Source organism: Argopecten irradians, chromosome 12, assembly GCF_041381155.1.
Source record: "Argopecten irradians isolate NY chromosome 12, Ai_NY, whole genome shotgun sequence".
NCBI classification, from domain to species: Eukaryota; Metazoa; Mollusca; class Bivalvia; order Pectinida; family Pectinidae; genus Argopecten; species Argopecten irradians.
Window position 1 is genome coordinate 5,360,718 of NC_091145.1, and position 17,885 is coordinate 5,378,602.

The following is a 17,885-nucleotide window of genomic DNA, read 5'->3' on the forward strand; positions in this document are numbered from 1 at the left end:
ATTTTAACGCTAATTATAAAATATGAGCGTACTAGGACCTTTTCTTTTTAAATAGGATTTTTATTAATATTTATCCACTAATTAAATCGATTTGTTGAAATCAGTAATTTTCATTTTTAATGCGTTTTAAATTTTACTGACTGAGTAAAATAGTCATTGGAGAAAATAACGATCATAAAAATATAATGACAAAAAAAAGTCGCCTTTTTAATAGCAAATTAGTTTGTCGAATCTGAAAGTTTAAAACTGTTATTTATTTCGCGTATTTAAAAAAATACAATTCTAAGCTAATAATTGTTCGAAGTGGCAATCTCTGATGTACAGCAGGCCAAGTTTACGGGCTTATTCCATCCACGCCAGTGACTTACGATCTTACAACTTTTCACAGTGTGCCAGAGGATCGCATCCTGTTCTGTACAGCACGGTATTCCAAACGAATCATCTAAAATCGCCGACCAACATAATATATAGAACATTACCAATCTACCCATAATTATAAATGTTAAACTGACAATCTCTGATGTACAGCAGGCCAAGTTTACGGGCTTATTCCATCCACGCCAGTGACTTACGATCTTACAACTTTTCACAGTGTGCCAGAGGATCGCATCCTGTTCTGTACAGCACGGTATGTCACATTCGTCTGTTTGATAAATTTATTGTAATTTTAGCAGTACATTAGTCACTTACGATCCGACAAATTATTTACATGTATTGGGCTCCAATTCCAAAAACACGATATTTAGAAAAAAAGTTTTATTTTGCTTGAAAATCGCACCTAGAAAGTTTTTGCACAAAGATGTTAACGAGAAAAAAGTCAGAGCAAACTTCGTATTAATATATGCTGTTTTTTCGCGGTTAAGACATGTTGATAGGGAAAGGTCGATGATTACATAATAGATGTTGTATATATATTTCTATATTGAAAAACAGAAGACAAAAACATTTTTTCGATTATTTTCTACGTCTACAGAGCATTCCTTACCCTTCGGTCTTATAATAATTTTTATTTTTATTTATTATTATTTTTTTTATTTATTTATTTATTTATTTTTGAGAAAACACTTAACTTTTAAGAAATTTACATTATGATAATAGGTGATGAACATTGCGAATGAAGAGGACGGATATTCAAATTCTACTGGAAAAATATTCAATATACTATCAGGAATATTTTTTTTACAAAATATTAAATCCCTTCATTTTGAACAAAGATGCTATTTATAAGAACAATTTATAATGTTTTTGAAAAGATTGTGGAAGATAAGAATGTTTCATTTACTCATTTTATAATTTAAGCGGGGAAACACGACAAATAAGTAATATGTATCTAATATAAATAGGAAGCCTGTTTATCGTGGAAAGTTATCTGTAAAAGCAAAATGACGATTTATTATGGCTTTAAAAAATTACTAGCTTATTTAGCCATTCAATACATTTCCTCAATTTTATTTTTGTTTTCGTTTTTTTGTTTCGTCACTCAATGTCATTGATTAATTCGTAAAGTTTAAAGTTTTATTAAACTCGCGTTAGCATTAAAAATTCAAAGAGCTCATGAGATGCTTGATTTATTTAATTTGTAAGAGATGCCTCAAAATCTTCTTCATAATCGACAGAGGACTTGTCAATCTTTGTTCCATTAGTTTTTTTTTTTTTTTTTTTTTTTTTTTGTAACAACTTATACTCTATTTATATGATATCCAATGAGATAAAAAGAACATAATTATATTATCCTGAATAGAAACAAAGAAAGGGCTGTCATTAAACCGTACAATCTTGGTTAAACTTGTTTTTCTTGAAAATCAATTAAATAAAACGTACATGTACTTCAATTTTTATTCTGTTAGTTTTCTGTTACAACTGAAATAAACACTTTTAATTTAGTTTGGTTTTTGTGAGACTATAAGGCAATTTAGAGAATCGTTTTACCGCATTTAATACTTATGAAAAGAAAAAAAAACTTTTTTTCTTGAAAAATAATGGCTATTCACATATCTGTAATTGTTTCTTTACATGTTTCATAGAGAGAGTCATTTATATCTCTGTTTATGGACTTTACCACAGACGAATGTTTATTTGATTTTAATTTATGTACCACTCTAGAAATAACACGTGGATCAGTATATATTTTGGGACGGAAGTTGCATCACAAAATTGTAATTAAATAAAACAATTATAAGGAATATTGAACTCCGGGGAAGGTTTTGAGTAGAATGAATATATCAAAACTTTCATTTGATATGTTGTGGACGTTTTATGAATTTTTAAATATTAATACTATCAAGTAAATATACTCTGTCAGATGAGAGAAACGGACGTTTACAAGTGTAATGAAAACAGGATCAGCAACCAGGTTCTGATATTGGTATCACGATATTGATTGAAGATTATGATCCAGAATCAAAGATCAGAGTATTTGATCACTCTAGGATCTTGATCAGGACTAAGAATAAAGATACTGTATGTGGGACGGGATCGTTCGATGACCTTTCAACCCCTATTTTAGAAGGCCGAAGAACCAAATGATTTCCCAAAGACGACAATGTGTACAACTCTCCAAGTTAAAAGAAGTTTTTAAGTCTGGTTATTCGTCACTAAATTTGAAGTTCATCTCACACAACTGCGAATAAAACTTGTTACAGAAGTATCATTTTACTAAACCTTTAAGTGGGGTGCCATCTTCTTTTGAATTCCGCAGCAAAAATGACCAATGTTTCCATAAAAGCTTGACTATCACCCCTGTAAGAAACAGACTTAAAAGAATGATCAAATTTATTTTACATGTTTTACATCTACATGTATTACCCAACCCGCATATTTACATTTGAAACTGGCTGGCTCACCAACCAGCAGGCTCCGAAATCTATGAAATCGTCTGACCAAAAGGTGATTTCCAGAAATCTAGTTTTAGTTCAATAGTGCGCTTTGTTATCAGGATAGCGATATATATATAACCAATTTTGTGAGAAGTGAAGACTAAAAGAGTATAATGGAAAATAGGACCAATGGTAGGATATTATGATGAACTGGATCAAAACATGCATTATGATTACGGATTAGGATAAAAGAAATGAGAATAAAGAAGTGAAACTCAGGAATGGGCCCGGCACCATAAAACTTTCTCAGACAGATTTTTTACTCAAGCCTATGTAAAATCATATACTTGAGTACAAAAATTGTCTGAGAATAGTTTTATGGTGCCAGGCCCAGGCTCATTAATCAGGATCTAGAAATTAGGATCAGAATCAATTAACAGCACTACAGTTCAAAGAAGAATTACTAAGATCAGGATAATTATAATAATATTGGACATCAAGATCAACTGGGTCGAGGACATTGACTATGGGTCATGGCATAAAATCAGTCGGATGAGAGTCCAGAAACGAAGACTAGAATGGGGAATAGAAACTAGAAATCAAAACGAAGAATACGGATCAGAAATGTAGATACGAGACCACAATCTAAGACAAAGATGGGAGTCCATGTATGAATGCATAATGGCAAGTAATGACCAGAAATTTGGATAGGAGGCCAGAGCCAACGAACATGGAGGATGGAGGTAACAAAATGAATGCTAAAGATCAGAGACGAGAATCAGGTCGAAGATCAACGTTGATTATAAGGGTATATTATGGAAAGCCATAACTGTCAGTGTCAGTATTACTCTTTTAAATTAATATAGTATTAACATTTAATGATATCGATTTTAATATTTTCAATTTATGCCTTTATATTATTAGTATTATATTAGCATCATTATATCGTTGTATCTTTTTTGCAAGCCTATGACGAGCAAAACATTTAAATTAAAACTGAGTTTATCAATCTAATATGAAGGTAGTAAACTGGGAAACTCATGACAGATTTTTTTATCATATAACTAATATTTGCCTTTGTGTCTTCCCGTTTGGAGTGTTTTCGCCAGATGGTTATTAAATCAGTTGCGATTCGGACCACACCACTAAAAACCAAAAGTCGGTTAAATACCAATTCGGACCATACCACCAAAAGCAAAAATCGGTTATTTACCATTTCGGACCATACAACTAAAACAAAAAATCCGTTAAATACCAGTTCAGACCATACCAATAATAACAAAAAGTTGGTTAAATTCCAATCCGGACCATACCACTTAAAACAAAAATATCGGTTAAATACTAATTCGGACCATACCACCAAAAACAAAAAGTCGGTTAAATACCAATTCGGAGCATACCACTAAAAACCAGTGGTTTGTAGTGGTATGGTAGTCCTTTTTTCGAAAACAAAATCAGAAAAATACCAAATCGGACCATACCACTTAAAACCAAAAGTCAGTTAAATACCAATTCGGATCATACCACTAAAAACCAAAAGTCGGTTAAATACGCCGTAATAGAATTATATTGTGACGTTTCCGTTACGTCACAGATTGACGTTTGGCGCGAATAAACATCACGGTTGTCGTCATGCAGGAATGTCAGATGTCGTTTTTTCACTGCTAGGTTTTAGACTAATTTCGATTTTTGATTTAGGAGATTTATAAGATGTTTTCAGCGATTATGTTAAAAAAGACACGATAATGTGAGAGTCGATACTTGTTTTACGCACCTTTATAAATCATGTCTGGTTATATCTCAGCCAATTTTACGTTTCATATTTGTTTTTAAAAGACAACGGATAAATTGTTCCCGTAATTTATAATGCTATAAAATATATTTGCTGAATATTTGTTGAAACGTTGAAATACGTACCATTCATCGGATTCAGCCAATCATAATGCAGTAAGGTTATATTACACATGTGAAATAAAAAAACATATGAAGTGGTTTTATTGAATAGGAAAACATGTAAGTCATATGATAAACCAAGATTTTTATATTTTCCGTTACATTATTACCTTCACTCATTATTACCTTCACTGACTTTTATCAAACGAATATACAAATGTAGTTGCGACTTTCAATTTTTTGATAAGGAAAATAACATTATTCAAATGAAAGCTAGAGTGATTTCTCTACTTACTCTACTTTTTATCATTTTCTTAATCCTATGGACTATCTAATGACATCAGTATAATTATCAAAAAAGTGGAATTTTGTAATTTTTATATAAACGTAAGTCCTTGATATTTGTATTCCCAGTTAAGCTAAAATTGAAAATGTATAATGTGTATATAATTATCAGTATAATTATCTAAAAAGTAGAACTTTTGTCATTTTTAAGATAACCAAAATACTTGATATTTGTATTCCCAGTTAAGCTAAAATTGAATATGTATAATGTCTATATAATTTAGAAGGTAAGCTACTGTCCCGTTATACGTCTGATACAGATGGAGCAAGAAACCTCCAATACTAATGAAACATTAAAAAAACCTTTTAGTATCGATCGGACACACAGAGCACGGATGAAAAGTGATTTCGATAATTAATCGACCGATAATGGTTTGCCTTACTCATCACTTTTAGAGTATACTTTTTTGCCTGTAATCATAAAAACCTTCATATTTCAAATAAAAATAACAGCGATTTGGTTGTTTATATAATATATATTCACTAAAGTTTAGTTCGAGGGCGTTTAGTTGGGTTTCGCATGTTCGATTCCGGCTGGCGACACAATTTTTTTTGCATTTTTATGCTTCAATAAAAATGCTAACCCTAAGTTAAGTATACGTCACTTATTTTATCAAATCTTTGATTCCTAGCATATCTGACGAACCTATGAAGGGTACAACGGCTGTAAAACGCGTTTGATATTCTAAATGATTTAAACTGTTTATATATACTTTCGATATAATCACAACTTACTAACACCGAGACATTTGTGAAACAACCATGTATATTGACAAAAATAGTTTCTAATAACTCGTTTGGAGTGTAGCAAACGTAACAATGTGTCGAAAGGAGAAATTAAACGTGTAATATCCTCTTATCAGAAGATGCAAATTAATATATTCTTTTATCAGTTTATATTGGAATTTAATTTATGTGAATAAGTATATAATTCCATACCGGTCAATTTGCGAGGAATATTTATCTATAACTTCAAAGTTTGCTAGAGTTGTCAGGCTTTTATTTAGTGTAATATCCTATATCAGAAGATGCAAATTAATATATTCTTTATAAGTTATCGTTTGGAATTTAATTTATGTGAATAAGTATATAATTCCATACCGGTCAATTTGCGAGGAATATTTATCTATAACTTCAAAGTTTGCTAGAGTTGTCAGGCTTTTAGTTATCATCATAATAACAAATCCATCAAGGATAGAAGATGCAAATTAGTGAATTCATTTTAAAATTATCATTTGAAATTCAATTTATGTGAATTAGCATCATATAATTCCTTACTGCGAGGAATATTTATTTATAGCTTAAAAGTTTTCAGAAACTTTAGACATTATCATCATAACAAATACGAAAATAATATTAAAACTATGCCATTTTACCTCAGATTTCTATCAGTCTGGAAATGATCGAATATTTGTCTCGATACAGATATTGATTTTTTTTTCAAATATCATACCTGAGTATGGGTGGGCGCGTGTTGGGATGGGACGATGCAATCCTACTTGTTTAATAGTATTACGGTTCAAGATTTTTAAAGTGCTACCAAGTAAAGATATGTTATTCAATGACGAACGTTCCTGTTGCATAATCAGTAGGCGAATTTTTAGCATCAAAATAGAATTATCATGTTTTAGTATACGGAACAATAAATGGCATTTTAGTATGTTTTACATTTTTTCAACACTTTGATGTGTTATGTGCTCTATTAATGACATTTAATGTTGCTTAGATATAGCAACTTAAATAATACTTAAAGTTATAAAACAATTAAACAGTATAGATTATTAAAAGAGGACATGTTCCAGCTACCACTGAATTTTCATCACTAATTAATTTGAAAAATCTCAGGTCCTTTTCATGATAGAGAACCTGTAAGATACAATTTAAAATTTAAAATATGGGTTGTAGGCATATCTGCTGTGAACAGTTTAAAGTTCCTCATGAAAGGTATACAACAGGGTTCACTTTTTTATCTTAATCTATATACAGATAATGTTGCAAAACATTCTGTTCTACTCAAAAGTATAATTTATTGCAGTTTGATTTGAAAGTGCAGCCAAAACTCAAAATGAAAAGTCTTTAAAAATAATAATGATAATAAAATAAAAACGGAAGTGGTTCATTGACCAAATTCAGTGATAGTTTCAACATGTTCATTGAGAACAATGTTATCACAAATTATTACAACTATTACAAAATGATTAAAATACAAATCGTTGCCGTTTCTCCATGTGATAGTGTTTCTCTGGTTCCCTAATAACGGCTAAGATGTGATGGTTTTGACCATGATTTTCCAATTCAAGTAGTGCTCTATAGTTTCCGATCGATATTATTCCTTTATCCTCGAGTTTATTAAGGTAACCTAAAACTCCATTACATTGAGATTTTTCCAATGGATTTAGATAGATCGATGCAAAATTAACAAATTTATCGTAAACATCTTCCTTGGGTGGTATATAGTTAGCGATTTCAAAAAATACCCAACGATGGATCATCTTTGCCTGAAAAAATATATGAATTTACAATAGATTTTTTAGTGTTAGAAAAATTGTAATGGATTTTAACGTGTTTTAGAGAACATTTCGATACTCTTGCCAAAAGTATTGTTGTTATTTAAATTTGTATTTAGAAGATATTTAACATTCTATAGTCTAGTTGAGCTAGCAAAAATATGAATATCTGATTTATAAAAAGACTGAAATTAATCAGATTTTTTCCCCATGTCTGTTCAAATATATTAGCAATAAAATATAAAGACCTGTTCGTATATCAATTTAATGTCTTAATTTCTCCCCTCGCCAAAAAAAATATTCGTTTGTAGATTTTGATGTTTTAATGTAAAAGAACTAACCTTAAAGTCATCTTTTGGTCGAACACTTTTATCTGAATCACAAACGAAATAGGCTATATCAATATAGAGATGGATACACACAGGGTCTTCATTGTGTACTATGGACATTTAAATGGTTGAAATGATATTTAACATATTTATAAGGTCCATGTCACTATGAATATTCAAATAGAAATTTGATACCTGACCTAAAAAGGCTACAAGTATGCTATGGACATTAAAATTGGTCAAAAGATATTTAGACTATTTATGCTATTATGAATATTACAAAAAGAAAATTGACCCCCTAACTTTAATGTCCGAAAATGTGCTATGAACATTAGGATAGGTCAAAAGATATGTCTAGAATTTGCGACTCACTATACAATATTACATAAGATAATTTGTCATGGTGCTCATACGTGTGTGTGTTAAGAAAATGACTCACAGTTTTGATGTGGTGGCTTTTTCGCTATCGTGTCAGGGTTCGGTGTAATCTTCTCGTGTTGACCAACAACGGGTTTAAAGGTGATCATTAAATAGTATATAGCTATACCAGTAGCTGAAATCGACACGACTAAGATGCATTTCACCACAACGGTGGAGGTCTGAAACATTAAAAATAGAAAATACGTTTAATGTAATAAAAGAATGATAAATAATACGTTAATGAGAAACGTAAATTTTGATAAACGTTGTTTTACATCCCATTTCGTTAGAGCCAGTTCAATACATGTTTTAGTTATCTGCAGTTTCAAATATTTCGGCTATGGATAGAATCTGACGACTGTGAAAGATGTAGCCCTAAACATGTATATACATCACATAAGAAAAATAGGAAGGTTGCTGGAAAAAAGGATCAAAACTTTATCAACCCGGTTACCATAATCACAGTCTCATTCAAACGCATTATTCAATGTCTTCTTTGTTAAACTTTGTTATCTTATTGTATTTTGCCATATTACAGAGTTAATTGCCCTTGGGGGTAGCGTTTGATTGTGACGCCATGTGCTTTCGATCGTTAAGTTATACTTTTTCAGAGAAACGACGTAAATTGCGCACAGAAAAAATGACGTCACAATCGATATCTACTCGAAAGAGAGGTAAATGTAGAGACGGAATAATCAAAGTTAAACAGAATAAAACCATTTATATTTATCAGATAAATTTGTAAACAACATTAGCAGTGATATTTACCAGAAACGTAAACACCAATGAACCGTAAAAGGCCAACGCCCACCTGACGATCTTCATGAGGTCATGCTCCTTAAAAAGGAAGAACATAGAAAAAATAAGAATAAAATTGTAACGGCAATCTTTTGGCATTCGATAACACTTACTCATCAAATAATAGTACTGAAACCAAAGTCTCAATGGACTATTATCAATCAGCAGCCTTCTTGCTTTTTAGAACAAACTTTGAATTAGACAAGCTTGAACTGGATAAATGATTTTAATGTTGGTTAGTAGTAATTGTTGCATACTTTGCCTTGCCAATCATTATTTCATGTGTAAATCCACAAATTAGATCATTTTATTAAAAAGTATAAATATCACCCATTTGGGTGGCCATTTAAATTTGATATACATGTACGTTATTGCATAATTCTATCAACTTACCTTATCCGGCGGGCGACAGTCGTGCTTGCCTCCATCGGTATCGGAGCAGATTTCGGGAGCCTAATACAATATAGCAGAATTATTTCTATACATTCACAGACACAAGAAAAAACTTGATGACGACCTCATTCATTTAACAATGATGATATACAGTCACTTTATTTCGCATACTTCCGTGCTAGATATTCAACAATTTTTTTTTATTTTTTTTTTTTTATATATATTTTATTTCTTCATGTGACAATAAATATTTGTTACAATATCGCCTTGTGCATTAGTTCATTTACTTCTCCCTATCACATTTTCTCATGGTTTACTGCCTACACCCGATGATTACACATAAATACATGTCGTAATTCAGTAAGACTAAAGCCAATTACCACAGCGCTGATACACGATACAAGGGTAAACATAAACCAAGTAGTTTGGCCCGTATCATATTATACAGTCAATAACCTTTTTTCTGTTTCTCGGATGTTAAATTTTGCACTAGCCTTGTTATTTTCATGAATCTTTTGAAAGATGATCAGCTTTTTACAAAAAAGGGAAAAATATGATGTAATCTGTTTATAACAAATTATGTTTAACTCATTCACCCCTGGATATACATTTTGACTCTTCTTATTCAAAACAACTCAAAAACATGTACAAACGGCATTGAGGGAACATTCGTATGTGTAACAATAAAACCACTGTAGAAAATATAAATAAGGAACTTACGGTCACCGGTGGTTCAGGGTTTTCTGCCGCCTGTTCCCATTCGTTTCTGGTCCTCTTCCGCCACTGAATGTAAAAGTGTGACTATGTGTAAATAATTTCACATTTAAGAACATATTAAGTAAAAACGTGAATAAAATCGCACAGTGTTCATTGAGAAAAATGTGTGAACCATCACACAAGTTGCTTATAAAATAATAATAATGATAATATCAATAAATATGGGTTTATTATCAGTGAAGTGTACGATTTCTATTATTACCGATGCATTCCGTTTTCTTCGTTTTTCTTGCTCAGGTGATTCTTTTTCTTTCCTTATTTGTTTTGGGTTTCTTGGTTCATCTGCACCTGCATGATGTGATTCCTGTTGGATATACTAACGGAATGTTATAATTATTCATATAATTATAAAAAAGAGAGTTTTCTAAAGTTTAATTTTACTTTTTAACATAACACCCGCCTGATACCCAGTGACTTTGCCCATATAATATTTTTGCATATGTCGTTAGTGTAATATCGATAATGAAGTTTACACATTTTAACGTTGAAAATCTTTGAAATATAGGTTTAACATGTAGTTATGTGTTAAAAGTTTATTAGATTTGTGTTAATTCCATAGAAGATTTAATGAAAATAATTTGATAAAATTCAATGATATGATAACAGTCGAGACACTAAAGAATATCAATATGCAACATACAGTAAATGGTGGTTTAGGGGTTTCTGCAGCCGGTTTCATTCTGTTTCTGCGACACTAAATGCAAAATTGAAAAATTGTAAATGTTTGCCAATTAAAATGTTTGCCAATTAAAGACATGTCAAACGATCCAAAGTATTATTCAGATATCTCTACGAAAGTCAATAAGGCTTATTTTGGTAGTAGATAAAAAATGAATTTCAGTTATTACGTCAAATGTACGCGTTATTACGCAAAACTTTGGCGTTATCACGCGAAAATATAGCGTTATTTTCGTAAATTATCACTATATAAATGATAGACTATGTACTCTCTTTTTCATTAATTAACCACAACTATTTGATAATAATTTATTTTTAACTTGGTCTATCCCAAGCTGAAATATTATGTTTTTAAACTATACAATGTTTTACAAAGCAAATCAACTCCGAATCGGTATGTAAAGCGATTGAAATTAACAAGGTGGAAACAGTTTTCAGATTTAAACTATGTTTCAACATTTATTTTGAGTGACCTTCAGCATTCTGGACAACGTCATAGGTATAGATGACAATTTTTCGCGTTACAACGCGTAAGTTTCGCTGACTTCTTTTCTTCTACCCCAACGAGCCCGATTGCCGTTCGTAGATCATAACATATTTCAAAAGAAAAACAAAACGTTTAAAACAAATAAAAACCATATCAAAGACGTTTCGATGAAGTATACAAATTTGTTCTTACCGATTTTCTCGATTGTTTTCTTTTCTTTTCAGTTCGTGCATTTTGCTTTCTTCTTTTCATAGGACTGGTAGGATCTTCGTCAACATGCTACAGTTCCCATGCGATATACAAACAAAATATTAGCCTTTATTCAGTGTATTTAGATAATTAGAGAAATACAGCTTAGAAATATTTTTTATCACCAAATTAGTTTAAGACATTTCTGAATTTCCATAGGGTTGTGATTCCATTGTACCATCCATAAGAAAGGGGGTATCATTATTTCACTAAAAACTTAATACGTTTAGACCAAATTAGATCTGAGTTGAATTATGATTAATAAATACCAATGCTTCCCGATATCGTTTCCTCCCTCTTTCTTCATTATCAATGTATTCTGCAGGTGATATCTTTAACGATAAAAGATGTGTACATTTTTAATTTCAATTTACGAAAACGGTTTTCATATGGTATTTTATATGCACATTCAAAAAATTCCAATGGATACATTGATTACCACAACTCATATGATATTTGATTCCTTTTTCAGCAATTAGTAAATGATGAATATACACCTATTTTTTCTAAAATGGTCAATCCCCCCTCACCCGAGTATCACGATGGATGAGAGGGATTCTCTGTTATGAAGCCCTGCGTCATCTTCAGGATGAGAGTTATCCCCCTTTACTTCATTAACCTCAGTGATATATTTTTCCTTTCATTAAATAAATAATTTCATAAATTTCATTATGGTATTTCTCCATGCATTTTATGGAATTTCATTATGCTCTTACAGTGAATATATCATAAATTTTAATCGATTATTATTTTTATATATCTATATTATTTTTTTCTTTATGTAAATCAGTGTGACCATATACTGTTTTGCACGTGTCGGCAGTATGATATGACCTTACCAGTTAATATGACCTTGGTAATATTACCTTTTCTTGTTCTGCTTCATCTTCAGGGTGAGCGTTCTCCTCATTCACTTCATTCACACCAAACTCTGGAACATCTTCAGTAACATTCATAGATTCATCGTCCATGGTCATTGTTTTGAGTATTTTCATATCTGTTAAATCCTCGCCTGCTTTGCTGACATCGTTTTCCTGTATAAGATACATATTTTCTCAATCAAATAATGGTTCTTTTTCATTCACACTATGAGCAGATACATTTTAATTGATTTTTAGTTTATATAATATTTCCTTCTGGTGTTTTAATGTACTATTTTAACATTTATTGGCGGTATAATATTACATTGAGCGTTTCAAATGGTTCTGCGATGCAGGACATACATTGTTACGTCATGATCTAAACAATGACACCAGGGCATAATACCATGACGTCAACATACGGGCATATAACAAAGATATGCATGTTTACCCATACTAGATATGTAAATAATGTGATAATTTTAACGTTTTGTTAGTTTACTGACGCTCGTAACGTAATCGTAACTAAGACGAATTTTACTGTTGCTGTCAAAAAACGGCCTTATCTTCTGCATCGTCCTATTCCTCTGGTATATGTCCTAATAAGAACAGAAAATTGTTCATATCGTTATGTTACCTTCGATGTTGCGGAAACACGTTGTTCAGGAAAAGTAAACAAACGATCATCTTTATCAACGTCCATTTTTTCATGTTCCTAAAGTGTAAAAAAAATCTACAATGATATAACTAAAACACTAAACCAAGAGTGTACGAACCATTTACTACTTACATAAACTAAAATGGATTTTTATGTATTTTAACTGTACATTTGTGTATTTTTATTTCATTTAAAATTCATGATCCGATGTTATTTGTCCAAAATTTTAGCATGTTACTTAAGCGATTTTTATATCGCATAAAATACCTGGACTGTCATGGCATCTTCTGCAAGCTCGGCAACATCTTCTCCATTAGCGTCTGGTGACTAAAAATAATAGAACTTTTATATAATGTCACATAAATTGCGTTTCTATTACAGTTATGTTAACAATAAGTCATTGAAAAGTAAAATCAGAAATCGAAAATAATGAAAATATTTTTTTATTCAAGTCATTTTAAAAAATATTATACTTGCCTGGGGGTCCAAACAAACATCTTGTGCCTCTGGAACCACTGGAATCTGGAAAAACAAGCAAATTCGTGGAATTTCCATACCCCGTTTTCAGGACATATTGTAAGTAAACATTATTGAGGTCAGGTTTAACCTTGGTTGAAACATGAAAAAATAAATCAAAGAGACATAACACTGCTAAATAAGGTCCGTCGTAAGTGGCGATCGAACTTGGTCGAGCCCTTAAGACATTTAACTTTGTTACCAAGTTTGAAGAAAATCGGTTAATATTTATCACAGTTATTGTACGGAGGTGGCAGAAACTGATTTTTTTTATTTAATCAAGGGGCCATAACTACGCTAAATAAGGTCCATTGAAAGTCACAATTGCACTTGGCCGAGTCCTTAAGGCATTTAAGCTTGTTACTAAGTTTGAAGAAAATCGGTATACTTTTGTTACACTTATTGCACGGAAATGGCAGAAAATGACGTTTTTAATATAAGGTCCATCGACAATCGCAATCCAACTTGGCCGAGCCCTTAAAGCATTGAATCTTGTCACTAAGTTGGAAGAAAATCGGTTTACATTTGTTACAGTTATTGCAAGGAAACGAATTGTTACAGACAGACGGACAGACAGACAGACGGACAACCCCAAATTAATATCCCCCGTTTCGGAGAAAGCTGGGGATAAAAATTATATCATCTCACTCTCATACTTCGACAAACACAAGACACAAGTGCGCCACGAATGTTTTGCATAAACATCCTTCTGTAGGAATCGTGGAAAAGTCAAATTATTATTAAAATTTAAGAATTATTATAACATCCTTTATATCAAACGAGATGAAGCAATGCATGATTACTAGGTATGGGCTTCTTATGTAATATATATAAAATATGGATGGAGAGTTGTTGGCACATATTAAACGATTACCACCCAACCCCCACCTATATATCCCCTCCCCTTTATACTGCTAGCTTCCGACCATGCATAATACCCTTAATTTAAGAAAGAATACTGTTAACCCACTTATTTTGGAGCAATCAAATCTTAGTGCAAAGGCGATATGAATCAGATCAGTGCTGTGACTAATTAGCGCAATCACCATAACAGCTATATATAAGATATATGAATACCGATAAGATAGAAGAAGACTGTTATATGCATTACGCCTGTTGTCTAATTCTTTTAACAATACCTTGTAATTTTCTTTATATTTGTATTGTTAATAAAATATTTCTGAAATGAAAACCGATAAGCTGGTTATTTTTGCGGACCAAATTTTTCGCGATTTGATCTAAAAACGAGAAAATCATAAGTTAGAGATTTTCGCGATATGGATTTGAGGGTAGATATCATTCAACCAATTTTCAATATTTCGCAGATCAAATTTTCATGACCCTAGCAATGTCTCGCAACATGGCGAAAATATCATACCCGCAAAAATAACCGGCTATACGGTAATATTAACGGCATATTCTTTGTTAAGCTTGTTGTACGAAGAGCGCCAAAATAAGATCACCATTAAAATACACAAGTTTAAAGTATGTATTATCTTACAGGAGCCTCATCACAGGGTAGTTTCGATCCTTGCTTCAATGACATGTCCTTCTCTTTGACGCGATTTTCTGGTTCATTTCTGACTTGTTCTGTTGCTGCAAACATCTAGAAGGGAAAATACATGGCATAAATGGGAGATATTTATAAAGCAAGTTATATTAAAAACCTCTGTCTTTTTGTTGATGATAACTATTTCTTATAGAATGTGTTTCACATATATCTGTTTAGTTACACTTTAAAATAATTCGTCTGTTTGATGACACACGATAATTCCGACTCCAATACCCACAATCCGGAGAGAAATGGAAAGATATAATATTATTGACTAACTTAACATAATCCGACGGTGCAGAAATTTCGCAATCCAGACGGTTTGGGCTGAGGCCCAATTTTTTGGATTATGGAGGTCCACTGTGTGTATAGTAGTTTAGCTACGTAATACCAATAACGAAATTCTAATACATCGGCATGATCAAAGAAACGTGTGGTATTATGATGTACTTAATTCAAATTAAAATGAAGCGGGTTAGAATAATATATATTACAGAAAACCTTCATCTTAAAAGCACCTCCGAAGTTAGTCTCTAATACCATGAACTTAATAAATTCAAAAATTGTTATCGGACATTCTGACTTATTTTCAAAGCATCAAAATTCGACGTTTATAAGCAATCACTTCTTAAAAGACTATAAACAAAAATAAAAAGTATATACCTTCATTTCGACTTGACCGTAATTCTTTGTATGGTCAGCAATATCGGTCTCAGCATTTCCTTTTTGCTAGTAAAATATTATTAATTGATCATTTTGCATAACTGTCTGAATACTATTTTGTTTTGTTGTTTAACATCATAAGTCGACTGAATGATAAATACATTCAATAGTATTCTATTATCTGTTTATCAAAATTGAAATATTTTAGAAACTTGATCACTTAAAACTTATAATGTACTTAGGGTTTTGTAAAAAAAAAAAAAGAGAGATTTTTTACTTACTGGTGAAATCTTATTTTTCCTTCCTTTCTTTTTCCCGAATCCACCTAATAGATAAAAATAAATACATTTGACATTTAAAGGGCCAATATACTTTTCATTTTCTTTTGTTATCACAAACATTTACAAGAAAATTACCACGTACTATCTGCATAAAATGTTGACTAAAGCCAGGTAAGTTGTTACAAAGACCAATTTTGAAGCTTCGAAAAAATAAATAAAAAATGATAACAATAATTTATTTGGGCCACAATAAATACAAGCCGTAACGATACGAAGAAATTCAGGGGAAGTCTCGATTTCCGGAAAATATTAAGTGACCCGAGCGACTTCGCATGGAAAAAAAACAGAAAAAAAACATGTCATCGGCCGTAGAATATGTGTAGGCTTATGTACGAAATGCTTCGGTTATTGCCGGTTTTGCAATGACAACTTTTTCAAGATGGTAGGTATGTTTACAAGACGATTTTTGACCGTTCGATGTCATAGGTTGATCTGCACGGAATAATGTCATAATACACGTCATAATACTCGTTTTTCATCTGTATTCTAGGTCATTGGTATAATGGTCGATCATTGTATATGTTTGTGATAACAAAAAATGAAAAGTTACGTATATTTGGCCTTTTAAAATCATTCCGGTTAAATATCATAAAAAGAAACAATTGATAAAGCGAAAGAGTTCATCTTGTTGAAAACAAAGAAGAAGAAAAGTACTTACTCAAACCCCATAGAGTTGTGAATTTCTTGTTAACCTCTTCCATAATCCTTGGTCCGGTCTCTTCCTTAATACCTTCAGCAATGACAGGCGGGGTAGCCTCCTTTCTCCTGAAAGTGCTGAAAGAAAGTAAGACGATCAGAAGTATTAGCTCCCCGAAAAACGAAACAGGCTACTTACAGCGTTATTTTTTTTTACATATTAATGAGAAGGTATATGAAAATTTTGAAGGATAGTTCGGTACACAGAAGCTAGCATAGTTCTTCTGACAATTCAGTTTTGAAGGAAAATAATTTAGGAGTTTACGGTGAAGCGTTCAAAGTCAAAGTCAGGGATAGTAAACTTTGTGTTGTTTATTAAGTGATGCCGACCATTTTCCCCTCTAATATGCAAAGTACATGTATACACATGTCATGTACACATGGACAAGTTGGTAAAATACACACGCTTAGAAACAACAAATTATAAATCATTTAATAAAACATTTTCAAATATTTACATTTATATGATTTAGACTACATAATAAAATGTAAGTCATAAAAGCATGGCTCTAGAATACTTACATTTTCCCCATGGTGTATTTGAATCACGCTACTATACAATTATGAATATTCAATCACTAATGCGAGAGAGTGCGTTTATCGCCTTCAGAGATGTAATCTACTACTGGCTTTCTGGCAACGATCACAGATGGTAATTACATGAGGAAGTCCTGTATGTGAGCATGCGCAAACATTCTTATTTTTAGTTATATGCATATCTCCTAAGGGCAAATGCAATATAGGACAAGGTACAATAGACGACTGATATCATACTGTTAAAAATAGAATTCAGATAATGTTAAATATAGAACATATGAAACACTTGGTTAAATATTATATCTTGCATGTTAACTATAAATAATTTGTAATATATAAAGAACATCCATCAGAATATATTAATACTTGT

The 17,885-nt window shown here is 31.6% G+C and overlaps 1 protein-coding gene across 3 annotated transcripts; it reads right to left on the reverse strand.

Moving 5' to 3' along the window:
- Positions 1-6,066: 6,066 nt before the first annotated feature.
- Positions 6,067-17,630, reverse strand: LOC138304701 (DNA ligase 1-like). 3 transcript variants are annotated; one of them, XM_069244928.1, is made up of 19 exons: positions 17,501-17,630; positions 16,941-17,056; positions 16,223-16,266; positions 15,942-16,007; positions 15,228-15,332; positions 13,688-13,732; positions 13,478-13,537; positions 13,190-13,267; positions 12,559-12,726; positions 11,962-12,024; positions 11,636-11,722; positions 10,919-10,972; positions 10,481-10,582; positions 10,222-10,284; positions 9,502-9,561; positions 9,079-9,147; positions 8,330-8,489; positions 7,903-7,934; positions 6,067-7,552 (listed from the first exon to the last, which is right to left on the reverse strand). In XM_069244928.1, the coding sequence occupies exons 1-19, from the start codon at positions 17,509-17,511 to the stop codon at positions 7,253-7,255; spliced, it is 1,683 nt and encodes a 560-aa protein (XP_069101029.1). In that variant the 5' UTR covers positions 17,512-17,630; the 3' UTR covers positions 6,067-7,252. The 3 variants fall into 3 exon arrangements, with proteins under 3 accessions (XP_069101029.1, XP_069101028.1, XP_069101031.1); XM_069244927.1 differs by having other exon boundaries at positions 10,481-10,594; XM_069244930.1 differs by lacking the exon at positions 11,962-12,024 and having other exon boundaries at positions 10,481-10,594.
- Positions 17,631-17,885: the final 255 nt, after the last annotated feature.